Source organism: Somniosus microcephalus, chromosome 18 (assembly GCF_052327205.1).
Source record: "Somniosus microcephalus isolate GS21.2 chromosome 18, FLI_Smic_1.0, whole genome shotgun sequence".
Taxonomy (NCBI): domain Eukaryota; kingdom Metazoa; phylum Chordata; class Chondrichthyes; order Squaliformes; family Somniosidae; genus Somniosus; species Somniosus microcephalus.
The window spans coordinates 51,061,690-51,079,250 of record NC_141004.1 but is presented as its reverse complement, the minus strand read 5'-3'; the positions used below and the strand labels follow the sequence as shown (position 1 = coordinate 51,079,250).

General features: G+C 43.5%; 1 protein-coding gene across 2 annotated transcripts in view; it reads left to right on the top strand.

Moving 5' to 3' along the window:
- LOC147105267 (protein phosphatase 1 regulatory subunit 12A-like) overlaps positions 1 to 17,561 on the top strand; it is a 287,064-nt gene that overhangs the window by 135,262 nt on the left and 134,241 nt on the right. For both annotated transcript variants that reach the window (XM_086011450.1, XM_086011451.1), the window contains exons 7-9: positions 4,264 to 4,343; positions 8,162 to 8,313; positions 16,204 to 16,322. In XM_086011450.1, coding sequence (XP_085867576.1) covers positions 4,264 to 4,343; positions 8,162 to 8,313; positions 16,204 to 16,322 — 351 coding nt within the window. The remainder of the gene's footprint in view (positions 1 to 4,263; positions 4,344 to 8,161; positions 8,314 to 16,203; positions 16,323 to 17,561) is intronic.

The window sequence follows — 17,561 nt, the reverse complement described above, 5'->3', positions numbered from 1 at the left end:
TGTGACCGTCTCTGGCACTGGAATACTTTATTGTATTTAGAATCTTAACATTCTTGGGCCTTATTAACATTCTTTAGAATATATTGACGTTCTTGGGGCTTCCATGATGTTAATTACAGTTCACTTCCCCCAAACTACAGATTCACTTTTGGTATGCTCTGGCCATAGAATGGCTACATTTCTGTCTGCTCAGGCCTCCTATATTAATGTCTCGGTTTGCAGGGGCCTGTGTTAGTATTCCCCTTTCAGCCTCTGGCAAATGCTGGGATTTTTACACCTGCCCCCACCCCCCAGTTCTTGACTTATTTGGGCCTTGGCTGCCCTCACATGGCCTGTCTTTTGCTCAACCTCCATCCCTCCTGTCACATTGCTTAGGCATTTACCATCACAAATGTGGCAAATTCGTGGCCCTGTAACTGCACAATCTGGCCACAGCGATTTTTAGCTGCAATTTTTTTTCTCAGTAACTGTTACATCCAAAATAAGTGTTTAAACAAATTTTTTTTCAAAATACATATTTTACAATAATGTCATTGCATTTTTCCATTGAATTGTCTGTCTTTTTAATTGCCTTCATTAAAGTTTTTACTTGATGTTGGATGGTATGGTTTGTGATCTGGTCTCCTAGAACTCGTTTTGATTACTTTCAGCTGTCTGAGGAATTTACCAAGATTACTTCTTCCCTAAATTGGCCTTGGCTTTGATTAATTGTTTTTTTTGGCCTCTCCCAGGAGGGTTACATGGCTGGTGGTGGGTGGGAACACTGAGTCATGATGCTTAATTGCAGCATGGCTGTGGGATAGGCTTGATGGACCAGCTGGTCTTTTCCTGTCCGTCATTTTCATATTTTTTGGGGATCTCGACTTCTCCCAAAAGCCTGGAATTTGTCCCTGCTTCCCGAATTTGGCTTATGTAGTCTGAGCATGTAACCACTTTTCCAAGATGCATCATTACCATTTAATAGTTGAATGGTAGAATATTTTTCTTTAGCTTCTAGCAGTTTGTACTCCTTTGCTTTTCATAATTACTTGAAGAGGACAAATGCAAAAATATATTGGAGTTTTTTTTTAAAACGTGTGCGTGTTGATTACATACCTGTTCTAACTTTTTTGTTTTGTGTTCTATAAACTTCAGAAAGCATATTAAGCTGGCAGAGACGGCCTTTCCTCATTGTAATTTAAGTACATTTGAAGCAAACTCTGATTATCATTTGTTATTTGAACATGATTACTGATAGCTGTCTGAAACAGAGGCGTAGAAACACGGCTCGAATTTCCAAGCCCCGTGGAGGCGGGAGTGGGGGGAAAATTGCAGAATCGGGGGGCATGAACCCTTCCCGCCCCCAACCCGCCTCCATGCCTGTTTCCCAGGAGGTGGGTACCCAACCTGTGCTGGGAGCTGCCTCCCCCAAGGCAGGAAGGGGATTAGTGCCAATTAACTGCCTGTTAACATGTAGTTAACAGACAGTTTTTGGCCTAATCCCTATTTTTAGCCCTGAAGTGTGGGCTGCCCGAAGGCTCCAAACCACGCCAAGTTAGTGAGGCGGACAGTCTGGCTGAAGGGCTTGGCAGGTTCGAGATGTCCGGTGTTCAGGTGAGTGATGGATGCATGAGTGCAGAGGCCAGTGTGTTTGGTGTGTGTGAAGTGTTTAAAGAAGTTTTACTTATCTTTACTTACTAATGCAGGCTTCCTTCCTTCAGGTCTCTGGAGTCCCTCATCTCACCGAAAGCAGAATGGCCGCGAGCTGGCAAAAGTTACAGCATTCTGCTTTCTGTTCTGGAGAGATTTCTAACTGAATCTGTGGAGAAGGACTCAAGTTAGAAGTCAGATTGTCAGTGTTGACCGCTTCACAGAGCTGTCAAATGCTGATATTTCATCTGTCAAAAGCTGTTGATAGATGAAATGTCAATCCCTGACGTCACCTGTAACCGGGTGTCCCTTAATTGGCCTGCTGAGCCCGCTGGGCGGGCTCAACAAGGTCAATCAAGGGAAAATCGCGTGGGTTGGCCACAAATCGATGGAGGCGTGACTACAACCCAAAAAGTGGGAGTCCTGCCTCCATCACGTCCCCATTGACAAAATCCAGCCCACAGTGTCTTTCCTTATAATTTAAGTTTATTTTTTCAAATAACAAACAAACATATGAAATTTTTAAAGTTCCAGTTATCTCCTGAGTTTTATTGATAGCAAGTAGAAAATTTACATTTCTTTTAGCAGAGATAGAAGTATGGATATACCTAGGAACCAATTGCAAAATGCCAAGTTCAGTGTTTCAAGATCCCTTACAAAGTCACAAACCAGTGCTGCCAAATACAGAATCTCCCAACTAGTGCTGTCAGGCCTAAGCCCTGCCCCTCCCCTCACAGCTGACAGACAGCAGTGAACCAAAGCTTTCATTCCAACCCTGGTTGTGTCAAACCTCAGCTCTACCTTATACAGTTCTGCTAAAACCCCATATTTGTCCTCCATAGTGATGCCAGATCAAAGGACTGCCAAATGCTAGCAGCTCCACTGCAGAACTGGCAAATTCTAGGACCCCCAACCTATTTCTGCCAATCTCCAGGACCATCTCTCATTGCCACCAAAGCCCAGGATTGCACCCATTACTACAAAAGCACAGGACTGCAGCTAAACCCAATTCTCCTTTCTTAATGTAGCTGAATACCTGATATCCAAGAGATAAAAATTAAATTCATGGGTAAAGGAATATGTATAAGGTAAAGGCAATTCATCTGCGGTTTTCACAGAATAATGACCGAGTTGTGGAATTTAATCCCCAAAGCACCAGAAAAAACCTTAGGCGACCATTTAATGAAAATTGGATTTTTGACAGTCACTGTAAATCATTAGCTCTGATGTTATCCGCTATGACAAAGGCACCTATTGTTACAAAACAGTGAATCCTCTGGTCCACCTGTGAGCAATGCCATAGGTGATCCATAAGTAGTGTGTACAAATTAAGACAGAACTTCATTTGTCTTTTTTGGCACCTGGCAACCTTTATATTAAGGTAATCTAAGCCCATGCTCATTTTTACCATTCATATAACTTTTCGGTAGAAAGTCTGTTCAATTGAAATTCCAAATTTTATAATTTCACCACTGAGATATGGGGGTGGGGGGGAAGTTAGACACCAAAGTAAACACATGACTCTTTATACAGGATACTGTAAATTGAACTAGGTTCCAGTAAAAGGAGATATTTTATAATCGGACTAAAAGCTACGTGAAAACAATTTTACACATAACTTGGAATGGAAAATGTGCATTTTAAAAGAGCTTATATCTGAAGTGTTGAAGCCTAAACTATTGTTAAAACCGTACAGGGAAAGAAAGTTTGAAATAATGCAAGAACAGTGACTACACTTCAAAAGTACTTCATTGGCTGTAAAGCACTTTGGGATGTCCTGAGGTCTCTTAAGGTGCATGTTCCCTCCCTCCCCTTCTCCCTCCCCCTCCTCCTCCCCATAGAAATCTGAAGCAAAAACAGAATATACTGAAAACACACAACAGCCCAGTCAGCATCTATACAGAGAACAGAAGTTTAAACTTTACAGGCAAGCCACATTTCATTGGAACGTATATTGAAATATTAACTCTTGTGTTCTCTCCATTGATGCTGACTGACCCACAGTGTTTCCAGCAGTTTCTTTTTTTTGCCACAATTTACACTATTGTGTTTGTTAGTAAAATCTTCCAACCTAAACCAGGTTTGAGAAATTCACAATAACGTGGGTAGAGAAATATTAAAGATGTGTTGAGTAGTGTTACTTTGGCCAAATTGGAAGTATTCTTGCCTCTGAAAGGGAATGGCTCAATTGCTGCTATAGACTGGAGTGCACAATCTAGACTGATAATTGAATAGCTTGCTGCACTATCGAGGTGCTATCTTTGGTCTGCCTGCTCAGGTGGGTGTGAAAGGTCCCCTGGGACTATTTGAAGAAGAGCGGAGTTTTCTGATGTCCTGGCCAGCATTCCCCCCTCAAACAATACCATCAAAAACTGATTATATGTTCATTCATTCATTTGCTGTTCATATGACACAGTTGTGTGTAAATTGGCTATCGCCTGTGCCTACAAAACAAAAATGATTATACTTCAGAAAATTATTAATTGGTTGTAAAGCACTTTTGGAATGTCCCAAGGATACAATGTGCTTAACTGAGTTTCAATATTTGTGTACAGAATTTGAAATTGTTTTACATTTGTGGCCCATAAAAATAAAATAAAAAAAATCTGACATAGTTTGTTCCTCTTTTGATAGCTTCGCACTGAGAAACGAGCTGTGAGATCAACGCTCATTGAATCAACTGTAAATTGCAAACTGCAGCCCAAGCACTTGAGGTATTTAGAACTATGACAAATGCTCCATTTTCTGCGAACTGCTATTACGTAATTACTTATTTTTGGCTTTGAGATTTAGATACAGTCCACATCAATCCACCATTGGATTTTAAGCACTTATCAATAGTTTGCAGGCAGTCTTTCAGTAAAGTTTTTATTTAACTTCTCTGTAAACCGCTGTCTCCAGGGATGCACGTAAATTTTGCTAGCTAAATGTTGCTTGCATTTGTAATCGGATTTTTAAACATTTATTAACGAGCCTTATGTTGATAGAATGGTGTAAACTTACTGACTTTCAAAGCCTTTTGCTCCAACTTGGTGTTTTGTAGCACTTGTAGCAGTTTTAATTTATATTGAAAAGGATGCAGTGCACAAGTCACACAATGATCATAGATTTTGCCTGTATTCTGACCACGTTGTTGGCACTCTATACACTTAACATCAGTTTTGATTATGCCAAGAAGCTTGTCATTAGCTAGAATAGAACAAGTAAGAGTAGAGCATAGGATGATTTTCAACTGCCGGCTGCTCATTTCTCACCTGAAAAATGAGTGGGCGGCAGTTGAAAATGGCAGAGGCACCTCGGCTGTCATAATGAGGCCCAATACCTGCCTGACGCACTTTTCAGATGAGCCTTTAAATGGGTGAGCAGCACAGCCTCCTGTTTTTGTGAGAAACTGATAAATATGTAAATTAGGGGAAGGGGCTTACCCCCTCTAATGCGTGACCTGCCAGTCAATTCAATGTGGGAGCTGGACGATTGCCCACCCGTCCACAGCCAGCGAGATGCTGTGAGGCACCCATTTGGCATCCATTACTTGCCAGTGGTGTTCAAATGAGGCCTGATTCCAGAAATGGTTCGGGCCTCCTGACGTCAGCTTCAGCTTGGCCACGCCGCCAACTTTTTTGTATTTATATTTTAATATTGCAACAATTGCGCATTTAAAATGCAATCCGTAACATATGGCCCAACTGAGTAATTGCTCAGGCTTGTAAAGGAGTTTTGGAAAATCATGTGCTTAGTTTGATTCACTATTTTAGTGCAGTGGAATCTGTTCCAACAATGCTTAGGCCTCTGTGCTAATTCCCTTTTGCTTTTATATCCATAATGAAAGAGATGCCAATCCCTGAACTTTTAGACCAGCTGCTCTCTGATGCATCTCAATTATGACATTAGCTGACTGGAAATCCATGACCGTTCAACTTGTGCACGGAGCTTTATTGAATTTGACTATGTCCACATGTAGATGATTTAATATATGGTTTGAGTTTAACTCTATCTATACGACTTTATAATGTAAAATGAATAGGTTTGTGGAGGGAACCAGTCTAGAATAACTATGTATGGGAATGGGTTCTGCTGATCTAATACAGGTTGAAATAACTTCAATATTAATTAATCTTTGGCACAAAAGCTAACCAGTCATAACTGACTAGAAGTTTCTCAACACGTGGTTTTTAAAACTGGTTTTCTCTTTGTGACATTGGAAAAAATTGTCCTGATCCTTTTCTGGACTGCTACTGATGCCTATGGATCATTCGAGACGGTAATGCGCCTCAATAACTTCAAGGCTCAAAGTTAACTGGATAAAACAAGGCTTTTATTAGCAAAGAAAGATGCCTGTGTCTTCACCTAGCATTCTGCTGTTCTGCTGCAAGACAAGCCTGGGCTTGTCTTAAGTAGGGCCAGGTATGGGCGGAGCCGACACACCCAATGGGGAGAAAGGGGGCGGTGCACTATATACAATACAAGGTAAAACACAGGAGCAGGCAATACAATATATGTAGTTAAATACAGAGTCTGATGAATGACATATTTCATCACAGACGGTTTCTCCTGATTTTTTGTTATGAATTCCTGACTTTTTGGGGGGGCTGAGTGGGGGGATGGATGGATTGGTCACTCAGTCCATATTTTTTTAGAAAAAAGCCCAAATACTGCTCCAGAGATGAGTGCAATTATAATCAAAACTCAGGCTGTTCTAAGAGGTACAAAAGCTACTGGAATCCTCTTTCCTCTGCTGATGCAACGTTTGTGAATGTTGATATAATGTTTTAGGATTTTTGATTGTTTTTCTTTGAAGAGTTTTGGAATTTTTTATATTGAAGGATTTATTTTAAAACAAAGTGAATTTGCACAGATTTAAAAAGAGTGCACCTTCTGCAAGCATTGAAGAATGTATATTAAACCAGACCGGCTAGTTTACAGGATGCCTTAACTCCCAATCTATTTCAGACTATTGCAGTGAGAATCCATTGTCTCATCCCAAGCCCATTATGACCCAGGATGATCCGGGAAATATAGTAATTAATTATCTCTCTGCATTTTCATGCTAATTGTGGTGCGGATGATTCTATTCATATGGGCATGCCATGACGTGCCTGCAAGAGTATGCTTCTAGGAGAGGGTGTAGTCCGTTTGGTTGATAGACCTGCTCCGAATCCCTGCCTGGGGAAAGTATTGCCAATATTACCCCTCCGCTTCTTTGGGCCAGCATTCGCAGAAAAAGAAAGGAGAAAACCCGTGGCTGGGGGTATTCAGATTTGAACAAATGCCCGTGCAGCACACTGAAATGCAGGAGGTCAGGTCTTGCCGTTAGAAGTTACCTATAGAAAAGGTATCTCAAAAACAAGCAAGCCAGAACATGAATGGGAGAGCGTACATGCCTTATTATTTTGCCATTTTTTTGAGGCAGGAAGTGAAATTGAAGTAACTAAGTGGAAATTGCTTTCACTGTTGTCCTTTGTTTACTTGCTGTCTCTATGAAATAAAACAGCTTAACAATTCCTAACTGTCTTGTCTCACCAAGTAGTTCAGTCCACCGTCGAAAAGATTGAAATTAGGGCATGTGCCAAAGACACACTATCCAGTTGAGAGCACAACTCTGTCTTCCTGTTAAACCCCTGTATAATTATGCTGTTGTATAATTAAATATTGGGCAGTATGGCCACATTCCTGAACATAAGATGCTGGGACCACTTATGGGTGTGGCCACAAAAAATACCAAGGGCAGACCTGAAAGTTGTAACCGATATTGATTGCTTTCTGATGATCAAAATCTCAGCGGAACTTGGGCACTGGAGCAGATCTCCACAATTTCGAGAAGAAACTATGCTTTTTCTGTTGAAGTTTACATCTGTACAGGTGAGACTGAAGAGAAAGCTGTTAGAGTAATGGAATAACACTGTGGCGTGTACATCACTTGATACATTCAACAATAAATACTCATTCTGGAAAGCGTTGTTTGATTCCCATCGGAAAAGTTTTGCCTGCTTTGCAAAATTCGTTGAGTTTTTATGGCTCGTAGAGAAGACGGAAAGTGAATTTCAACCTACCAGGCCATGCCTGCTCCAGACAATGAGAAGGTACCTACTCAGTTTGGAGAAATGCACTGCTTGCATCCTCGGCTAATGCTGAGAGAATGTTTCCAACATGGCTACCTCCAGGTGAATTAGCAGCCAGTAAGAGGTATTCAGGTGCACTTGGACACTGGCTGTGAACACAGGGTAATGGCTGGAAGCATCTTGCTTCTCTCTGACAACACATTTGAACTTAGGAACTTGTGTGGGACATTAGTGTGAACTGTTGGCTGCCCATCCCAGATACAGCTTCTTGGAGCTCAAAGTTTGCAGAACAGTGTCACCCCACATTGCCCAAACTTTAAAAAAAACCACAAAGTTATCTTCTACATTACAGTGGTTACAAAATTAACTGTTAAGGATTCTTGTTCATCTCATTGTAATATATTGCAGTAATAAATCAACCATTTGAGGTAATTTGTACAGGTAATGGTGATTGAATTGTTTCGTTGTTACAGTAAAGACCGTCTACTTTCTGAAGAAAAAGAAACTAAGCGCAAATCACCCGAGCGAGAAAAGGTCGACGAGGAGAGTAAAAAAGACGAATCTAGCAGCTCCAGTTCTGAGGAGGAGGAGGATGCCTCGGATTCCGAATCTGAGGTCGATACAGGTAAGCTGAACACAGGCTGAGATTTTAACTAGAAAATACTAAGGATCAAGTCAGAGGAAAACACTTCATAAAAAGTACAGGAAGTTTGGAACAAACATTAAAATTTTATTTTCCAAATGCTGTTTTTTTCCCCCCTTTACATTCTAATTTTTTCCCAGCTCTGAACAATTTCAGATAAATGGTCATATTTCATGGCAACTGATGCAGCTTTATTGTGCTGTGTGCATTTAATTGTAACAATACCTTTTTAGATCAATCTATACATTACAGTTGGAAACAAAACATTTACCCCAAATAACTGCTCATTGTGGAAAAAGCTGTTTCTAAAATGCCAAAGTAAAAGCCTAGAGTCATAGAATCTTACAGCACAGAAAGAGGCCATTCATTGTGCCTTTGCCTCTTTGGTAGAGCTATCCAATTAGTCCCACTCCCTGCTCTTTCCCCATAGCCCTACAACTGTTTCCTTTTTGAAGTATATATCACATTCCCTTTTGAAAGTTACTACTGAATCTGCTTCCACCATCCTTTCAGGCAGTGCATTCCAGATCATAATTCGCAGTTTAAAAAAAAATCCCCCATCTCTGATTGCATTCTGGTAAATCTCATCTGTACCCTCCCCAAGGCCTTGACATCCTTCCTAATATGTGGTACCTAGAATTGAACATAATAGTCTAGCTGAGGTCTAATCAGTGATTTATAAAGACTTAGCATAACTTCCTTGTTTTTTATACTCTCTGCATCTACAAAGCCATGGATCCCATATGCTTTTTATAACATTTCAGTTTTAGCAAAGAGCTTGACTGTCTATCAGTTGGAAGAAATTGACCAGAGTTGGAGGATGGTAAGAACCAGCACACTTTGCAATGATGTGATTCATGCAATTATGGTTTCCTGCTTGCATCAGCATACTCAGGATCAAGGCAATATTTATTGCTGCACCAGTCCTGCAACTGACTTTTAAACTATGCAGATTGTTTCATATTTACATTTTTTTTTTGAATTCATGATTACAGATTTAAAAATTGTTTGCTCCTTGGGTTGAATGGCATGAAATTATCTGCAGATTAAACTTTTCATTTTAAATCTAATTCCAACCTGAAATATAAAACACGTGCCTTTTAAAGCAGTTTTTCCAAATACAACACATTCCTGTGAATTGTACAGGAGTTCACAAAGTGTGTCAAACATCCATTTATTCCAGAAATTATGCTCAGATTTACAGTGTGAGGACACTTGATTCTTTAATTTCCAGATAGTCAGAATGGAGATTGTGGGAGTAAAATTATAAGCTTGAAATGTTTAACTACTTAAAACTTGCTCAGGAGTTATAACTGATTGAAGTAGGATGTAGTGGGTGAATGAAAATCTACAGTTAATAAAACTGCTTCATTTGTCGCTAATCAGGACCCCTTGCATTTGGTGGCAATAAATTGATTTGTTTAATTGGAAATAGCTAAACTGAATTAAAGCTAAAGGCAGTGTTTGTTTTTGGATAAAAGAATTTGGAAACTGAGCTTAAGAACCTAGATTGTTTTTAACTTTATTTAGGGTTTAACTTTCTTTGTTTTTAAACATTTCCCGATCCAAATCTTGACACACAGGCTGACCAATGTAACTATCCAGTGTTTGATTAGTCATGCATCCAAATACCTAAATAGATGTCTCATACTACCATCGTGCTAAATGGGATAGATTCAGAACACATCTAGCTTCACGATGACATGCAAGCCATGATCCTGACCGATGGTTGCACCACAGACCCAATTCGCGTACGAACCGGGGTCAAGCAAGGCTGTGTCATCGCACCAACGCTCTTCTCGATCTTACTTGCTGCAATGCTCCATCTCACCCTCAGTAAGCTCCCCGCTGGAATGGAGCTAATTTACAGAACAAACGGGAAACTGTTCAACATCCGTCGCCTCCAGTCCAGATCCAAGGGAGTTCCATCCTCTGTCATTGAATTATAGTATGCAGACGACGCTTGCGTCTGCGCTCACTCGGAGGTCGAACTCCAAACCATCGTCAACACCTTCACTGAAGCGTACGAGAACATGGGCCTTACACTAAACATCCGTAAGACAAAGGCCCTCTACCAACCTGCTCCTGCCACACACTACTGCCCCCCGATTATCAAAATCCACGACAAGGCCTTGGACAACGTGGAACACTTTCCATACCTCGGGAGCCTACTGTCAACAAGGGCAGACGTCAACGACGAAGTCCAACACCACCTTCAGTGTGCCAGTGCAGCCTTCGGTCGTCTGAGGAAGAGAGTGTTTGAAGACCAGGACCTCAAACCCGGCACTAAGCTCATGGTCTGCAGAGCAGCAGTGATACCTGCCCTGCTGCATGCCTCCGAGACATAGACCATGTACAGCAGGCACCTCAAAACACTGGAGAGGTACCACCAACGCTGCCTCCGCAAGATCCTGCAAATCCATTGGCAGGATAGACGCACCAACGTCGGTGTTCTTGCTCAGACCAACATCCCCAGCATCGAAGCTTTGACCACGCTCAATCAGCTCCGATGGGCGGGTCACATTGTCCGCATGCCCGATACGAGACTCCCAAAACAAGCCCTCTACTCGGAGCTCTGGCACAGCAAGAGAGCCCCAGGTGGGCAGAGGAAACTCTTCAAGGACACCCTCAAAGCCGCCTTGAAAAAGTGTAACATCCCCACCGACACCTGGGAATTCCTGGTCCAAAACCGCACAAAGTGGAGGAGAAGCATCGGGGAAGGTGCCGAACACCTTGAGTCTCTTCGACGTCAACCCAAGCACCCCACCCACCCGCCCCTTCAAACACCGTCTGCCCCACCTGTGACAAGAGACTGTAGGTCCCGCATTGGACTCATCAGTCACCTGAGAACTCATTTTTAATGTGGAAGCAAGTCATCCTCTGTTCCGAGGGACTGCCTAAGAAGCAGCAGCAGCAGCCCAAAACTGGGCATTCATGGCGCTGTGGGCCATCAGCAGCAGCAGAATTGTATTCCATCACAATCTGTGACCTCATGGCCTGGCATATCTCTCACTTCTACCATTGAACCAGGGTTGGTCCCCTGGCTTGATGGCAATGAAGTGTGCAGAAGAGCATGCCAGGAGCAGCACAGGTGTACCTACAAATGAGGTGCCAACTTGTGGAAGCTACAACACAGGACTACATGCATGCTGAACAGCGGAAGCAGCATGCTATAGACAGGGCTACGCGATCCCACAATCAACGGATCAGATCAAAGCTCTGCAGTCCTGCCACATTCAGTCGTGAATGGTGGTGGACAATTGAACAACTAATGGGAGGAGGAGGCTCCATGAATATCCCCATATTCAATGCTGATGGAGCCCAGCACGCGAGTGCAAAAGACAAGGCTGAAGCGTTTGCAACCATCTTCAGCCAGAAGTGACGAGTGGATGATCCATATCAGCCTCCTCCTGAGGTCCCCACCATGACGAGCCAGTCTTCAGCCAATTCGATTCACTCCATGTGATATCAAGCGACGGCTGAGCGCACTGGATACAGTAAAGGCTGTGGGCCCCAACAACATCCCAGCTGTCGTGCTGAAGACTTGTGCTCCAGAACTAGTCGCGCCTCTAGCCAAGCTGTTCCAGTACAGCTACAACACTGGCAACTATCCAACAATGTGGAAAACTGCCCAGGTATATCCTGTCCACAAAAAGCAGGACAAATCCTATCTGGCCAATTACCGTCCCATCAGCTTACTGTCAATCATCAGCAAAGTGATGGAAGATGTCGTCGACAGTGCTATCAAGCAGCACTTACTCACCAATAACCCGCTCACCAACGCTCAGTTTGGGTTCCGCTAAGACCACTCGGTTCCAGACCTCAATATAACCTTGGTCCAAACATGGACAAAAGAGCTGAATTCCAGAAGTAAGGTGAGAGGTACTGCCCTTGACATCGAGGCAGCATTTGACCGAGTGTGGCATCAAGGAGCCTTAGTAAAATTGAAGTCAATTTTCCAGGGGAAAACTCTCCACTGAGTGGAATCATACCTAGCACAAAGGAAGATGATTATAGTTGTTTGAAGTCAATTATCTCAGCCCCAGGACATCACTGCAGGAATTCCTCAGTGGGTGTCCTGGGCCCAACCTCCTTCAGCTGCTCCATCAGTGACCTCCCCTCCAACATAAAGTCAGAAGTGAGGAAGTTCACTGATGATTGCAGTGTTCAGTTCCATTCGCAACTCCTCAGATAATGAAGCAGTCCATGCCCAAATGCAGCAAGACCTGGATTTAGGCTTGGGCTGATAAAGTGGCAAGTAACATTCGTGCCACAAAAGTGCCAGGCAATCGCCCATGTCCAACAAGCGCGAGTCTAACCACCACCCCTTGACATTCAACAGCATTACTATCGTTGAATCCCCCACCATCAACATCCAGGGAGGTCACCATTGACCAGAAACTTAATTGGACCAGCCTCAAATACTGTGGCAACAAGAGCAGGTCAGAGGCTGGGTATTCTGCGGCGAGTGTCTCACCACCTGACTCCCCAAAGCCTTTCCACCATCTACAAGGCACAAGTCAGGAGTGTGATAGAATACTCTCCACTTGCCTGTACGAGTGCAGCTCCAACAACACCCATTGAGCTCGACACCATCCAGGACAAAGCTGCCCGCTTGATTGACACCCTATCCACCACCCTAAACATTCACTCCTTGCACCACCGGTGCACTGTGGCTGCAGTGTGTACCATCTACAAGATGGACTTCAGCAACTCGCCAAGGCTTCTTCGACAGCATTTCCCAAACTCGGGACCTCAACCACCTTGAAGGGCAAGGGCAGCTGGCACATGGGAACACCATAACTTGCAAGTTCCCCTCCAAGTTACACACCATCCTGACTTGGAAATATGTCGCTGGATCAAAATCCTGGAACTCCCTACCTAACAGCACTGTGGGAGTACCTTCACCACAAGGACTGCAGCGGTTTAAGATGGCGGCTCACCATCTTCTCTAGGGCAATTAGGGATGGGCAATAAATGCTGGCCTTGCCAGCAACGCCCACATCCCAGGAACGAATAAAAAAAAAAAATGTCAATGCTATAGAAAATTTTTTATGTAATATTGATCCAGTAACAGCTGTCACTGGCAAATTTACTAAATATTTTGATCTTCACACAGCATGTTGTCATCTGCCGACATAACGGGGTCAATTTTCTGGCAGCCGTCGGGCGGCTTTTCATGCGGCCGGGGGCCGAAAATCGATGAAAAAGCGGGTCGGGACCCCCCCCCCGGCCTGATTCCCTGCCCCGTCCGACTTTCGGACCGCCATTTCCCCGCGACCTGCTTCCGTCCTGGCCGCCGCTGGCGGGACTGGTCGTCGGCACACTAATGACCAATAATTACCTTGTTGAAGTAGATTTTCCGGGGCCGTTGCGACTTTGGGGCTTTCCCCACCTGAAACACGCCTGCGGGGAACCCCGCTGATGAGACCTGGCGTGAAGCTTGCCGGCTTGCTTGCTGTCAGCTGTAGGTCAATCGGAGAAGCTGCGATTTAAAGGGACAGCACTTGTATGTTGAAGGACCTTGTTGCAGGTTTGGGGCTACTTCTTCAAGGCTTAGGCACAGCTGTGGAAGGTTGGAGCCTCACACACTTATCCAATGTGATCTCCTGGGAAGCCCCTCTCGCCACCCTCACTCAGCGCTTCCTCAGCAGAGGCATCTGCGAGAAGCATGGGACGCCTTTTGTTCCTTCCCTTCTTGCCATTAGAGGATCTCCAGCAGCAGAGGGGGCAGCAGCAGGATCAGCAACAGGAGCACCAGGCTGCTGCTCACTCACCTGAAGCTGCACAGGCCAGAAGGGGCCAGTGCTTGGAAGTGGCTCGAGAGCACCTTGCTGCGCTTTAGGGGGCCATGGGGACCCGTTTCTGCACTGGCAGTCCTACTCAGAAGGACTTCCATGAAGATCTGGTTTCTCTGTTCAACAGATGGCCAGCGCTCCTCAAGAGATGTCATTCTCTTATGAGCACTTGCCATGTTTTCCGTACCCTGGCGAGTTATTTCCTCCATGGAGGTTGCCAACCTTTCCATGGTGATGCGTTCATGCGCCAATGACTCCACAAAGGCTCTGCTCATGGTCGCTATGGACTCCTCCATTCACTCCACACTCGCAGTGACCCTGGAGACAAAACCTGCCAGACTCCTGCATCTGTGCATGGAGATCCATCGCCTCTTCTCTGCCTCTGGGTCCATCCGCAAGAGGGTCGACATGCAGCGCAGCTGAGCTGAGCTAGCAGAGTCCTGCGCCCTCCGACGAGGACTCTCCACTGCTGTCCCTGTCTCCAGAATCTGCTGAGGCTCACTTGTGAGCTGTGAAACGCCAGCACTACTCTATGTCCCGAAGGTCCCCCCGAGGTGTGAGTGTCTGCGCTGGTGATGGGTGCGCTTACTTCTGCTGACGCTGTGCCCTCAGAAGTTGGAGCTTCCTCTGAGGAGTCTGGCTGCACAGCCTCTTCCTCCTCCACAGTGAGGACAGGGGCTCTGGATGGCACTGTGGGGGAGTAAAGGAAGGAGTTAGAGATGTAATGCCAAGGTTCTTCTGGTGACTCCCAGCGAGTTGGCATCTGCTGACACCTGCATCCATGCAGCATTGGTCTCAATGGGAGGCCTCTTCCTGCCTGACCAAGGGAAGAGGACCTCCCTGTGGGCCCTAACCCCATCCAATAATGCCTGCAGTGAAGCCTCGTCGAATTTGAAGGCAGCTCGGGGTCTGGCAGCGGCCACAGCTGCTGCAGGCTCCTCTGCCATCCTGTATGGTTCATTTGGAAGCCTTCAGATGATGCAGTGCTTGCTATGGACCTTGAAAGCACCACGAATGATGATGACATACTGTGGGGATTTCTGACTCTAATTTGGACAATTAGCAAGGCTTCCTACATGCTGGGAATGAATTGGCCACTTGAGGGAAAATTGCGTGGAGCTGGCTGACACTTTTTTGTGTGTCAGAAACCCCACATTCGGGGAAACCCGACCATTTCCCACACAAGCTGAAAATCGGGGCCAACATCTTTACAACTTCTTTTCTTCAATCCAGTACGGAGATATTGAAAGTAAGGCTTGGAAGTCTGAATGGGATCCTAGTTTCAAATAGTTATCTCTTTATGATCTGACCATGCGTCAGTGTGACGGATTGCTGTTGTCAAACCTCAGCTGTGCATTTTGTTTCATAATTTCGGGGCAGGAAAATGTCTGAATCTTTTGGGATAAATTCTTCTAGACTTGGGGCCCCTTCCTCATAATTCTGTGAGTAGCTCCATCAGTCATCCACTCTGTCATCTCAGAAGCCCTCGAGGGACAGTTGGACTGAGGAGGTGATCAGTTTTTGCGCTGGGGGAAACTGTCTTTTTCTCAACTTTCTCCTCTTCACTGATCTGCAATGGGTTTAGCAAAACCTTCATTATGGTGTGTCCTGCTATGGCTTGGGAAAGCTTGCTGTCAGGTGTTGGAAGTGATATATTTCACTCTTGAGAACACTTCCCTGAATACCTGGTTAAGACCAGTTCTTGTAGTTACTTCAGCTGCTTCAGCACTTTATATGATGGCTTAATCTCTGGTCAGGGGTGACTTTTTGTTCAGTACAGATATTCTTGATTGATTCATTTTTTTTTTATCCCATCCTTGTGTTTCTAAGCACCTTGCTGTTATCATGTAAGTACTAATTTCATTAAGCCTTGACATTTTCATAATTTACTGCAGGCTTACCAAGAAATTGAGGCTGTGTGCTCTGATGAGCCTTGGTCATGATCTACTGTTCACATTTGCAATGTTTGAAATTGTAGGAGCTCTCATTTCTTGGAGTTCTGATAGGGTTGAATATTTTTAAGTGTGCCTGCTCAAAATAAAACTTCAAAATTTGATTTTTTTTTCTTCCACAGATAAATCAAAGCCATCTATCAAAAATAGTATTAACAGCAAACTGAACAGCAGTAACTCGCAGCTGGCTCCCACTGCAGGGCAGTCCACTCGACACACCGCTACCGCTGCAACAAGAAAGGTAAAATGCAACTCTGAGATTTGAGTCAGTATGTTTCGCTTACTGTATTTTGTATAACCAGGAGCAGGGACAGGTGAGTTAATACATTTCTTTATGTAGGTAACTGCTATGGGTATTGGCACGGATTCATTTATATACTCAATTTTGTTTTGCATTTTTATCGGTGAGCAATGCCATGGGAGATCCACTAATGGAACTATTTTTTAAATTGCTTGAATTAATTTTTAAAATAGGATTTTTTTTAAAGAAAGTTCTGAAGAATTGTTGTTAGATCATCAGATCTGTTTCCAGTGATGACTGGAACCCCAAGTATGTACCCATTTCTAAATTGCTCATCATTACTGTGAACTGCTAAATCTTAAACCTAATATAGCACCAACTCTAGTACTGTACCTTGCTTCTGTATCACGTTAAGAAATCAGTGTTATCTTGACAGAATGTTTATGGTTCCAATCCTTCTTCACAATTTGTCCCTTTTCTGTCCAATTTATTTCTGCACTATTTAATTCACATTTCCTGTAAATCCACAGATGTTGGTTTTTATTCTGCATAATACACTAGTGAGAGTACATTTGCAGTATTTAATTTTAGCCTTTTCTAATAGGATGTTGGTTCAGAGAAAATAGATGATATCCTGTCCTATCAGTGAATAGTGACTGAAAATTTTTGATGAGGAACATACTTTAAGAAAAACAAAGACACCATAAGCTATGTGAGAGTTTAAAAAAATTGTCCTGACAACACAACTAATGATCTAAATGGACAGATTTTTGTTAAATACATATCAATCTTTGAGAAGATTGAGATAGAAGGAATTATAGTTTGGGCTATGTCGGAATTTGAGAGCACCACTAATGAGAGCCAACTGCAGAAAAAGCTGGATGAGCTGAAAACCCTATTCTGTTCAATTAGACTCTGATGTTCTTACTTATTGCCTGAGCTCAGTAGGGAAAATCTGATATGATCAGTGTAAGCTTACCTTGCATGGCTGCTTGGTAGAAGAGAGAAGAGTGAAGTAATCTTGATGTATTTATTCAATGGTTAATTTGAAGTTGTGTTTTTGTCATTACTTTGTGGGATCTTGCTATGTATAACTTGTCTGTCATATTTGCCTACAATAACGATGACTACAGCTGAAAAACAATTAATTTGTTGTGAAGATCTTTAAGGCATCCTGAGGACTGGATAAGGCACTATGAACACAAGTTCTTCTACAATTTAATGTATATTGTGCTTTTC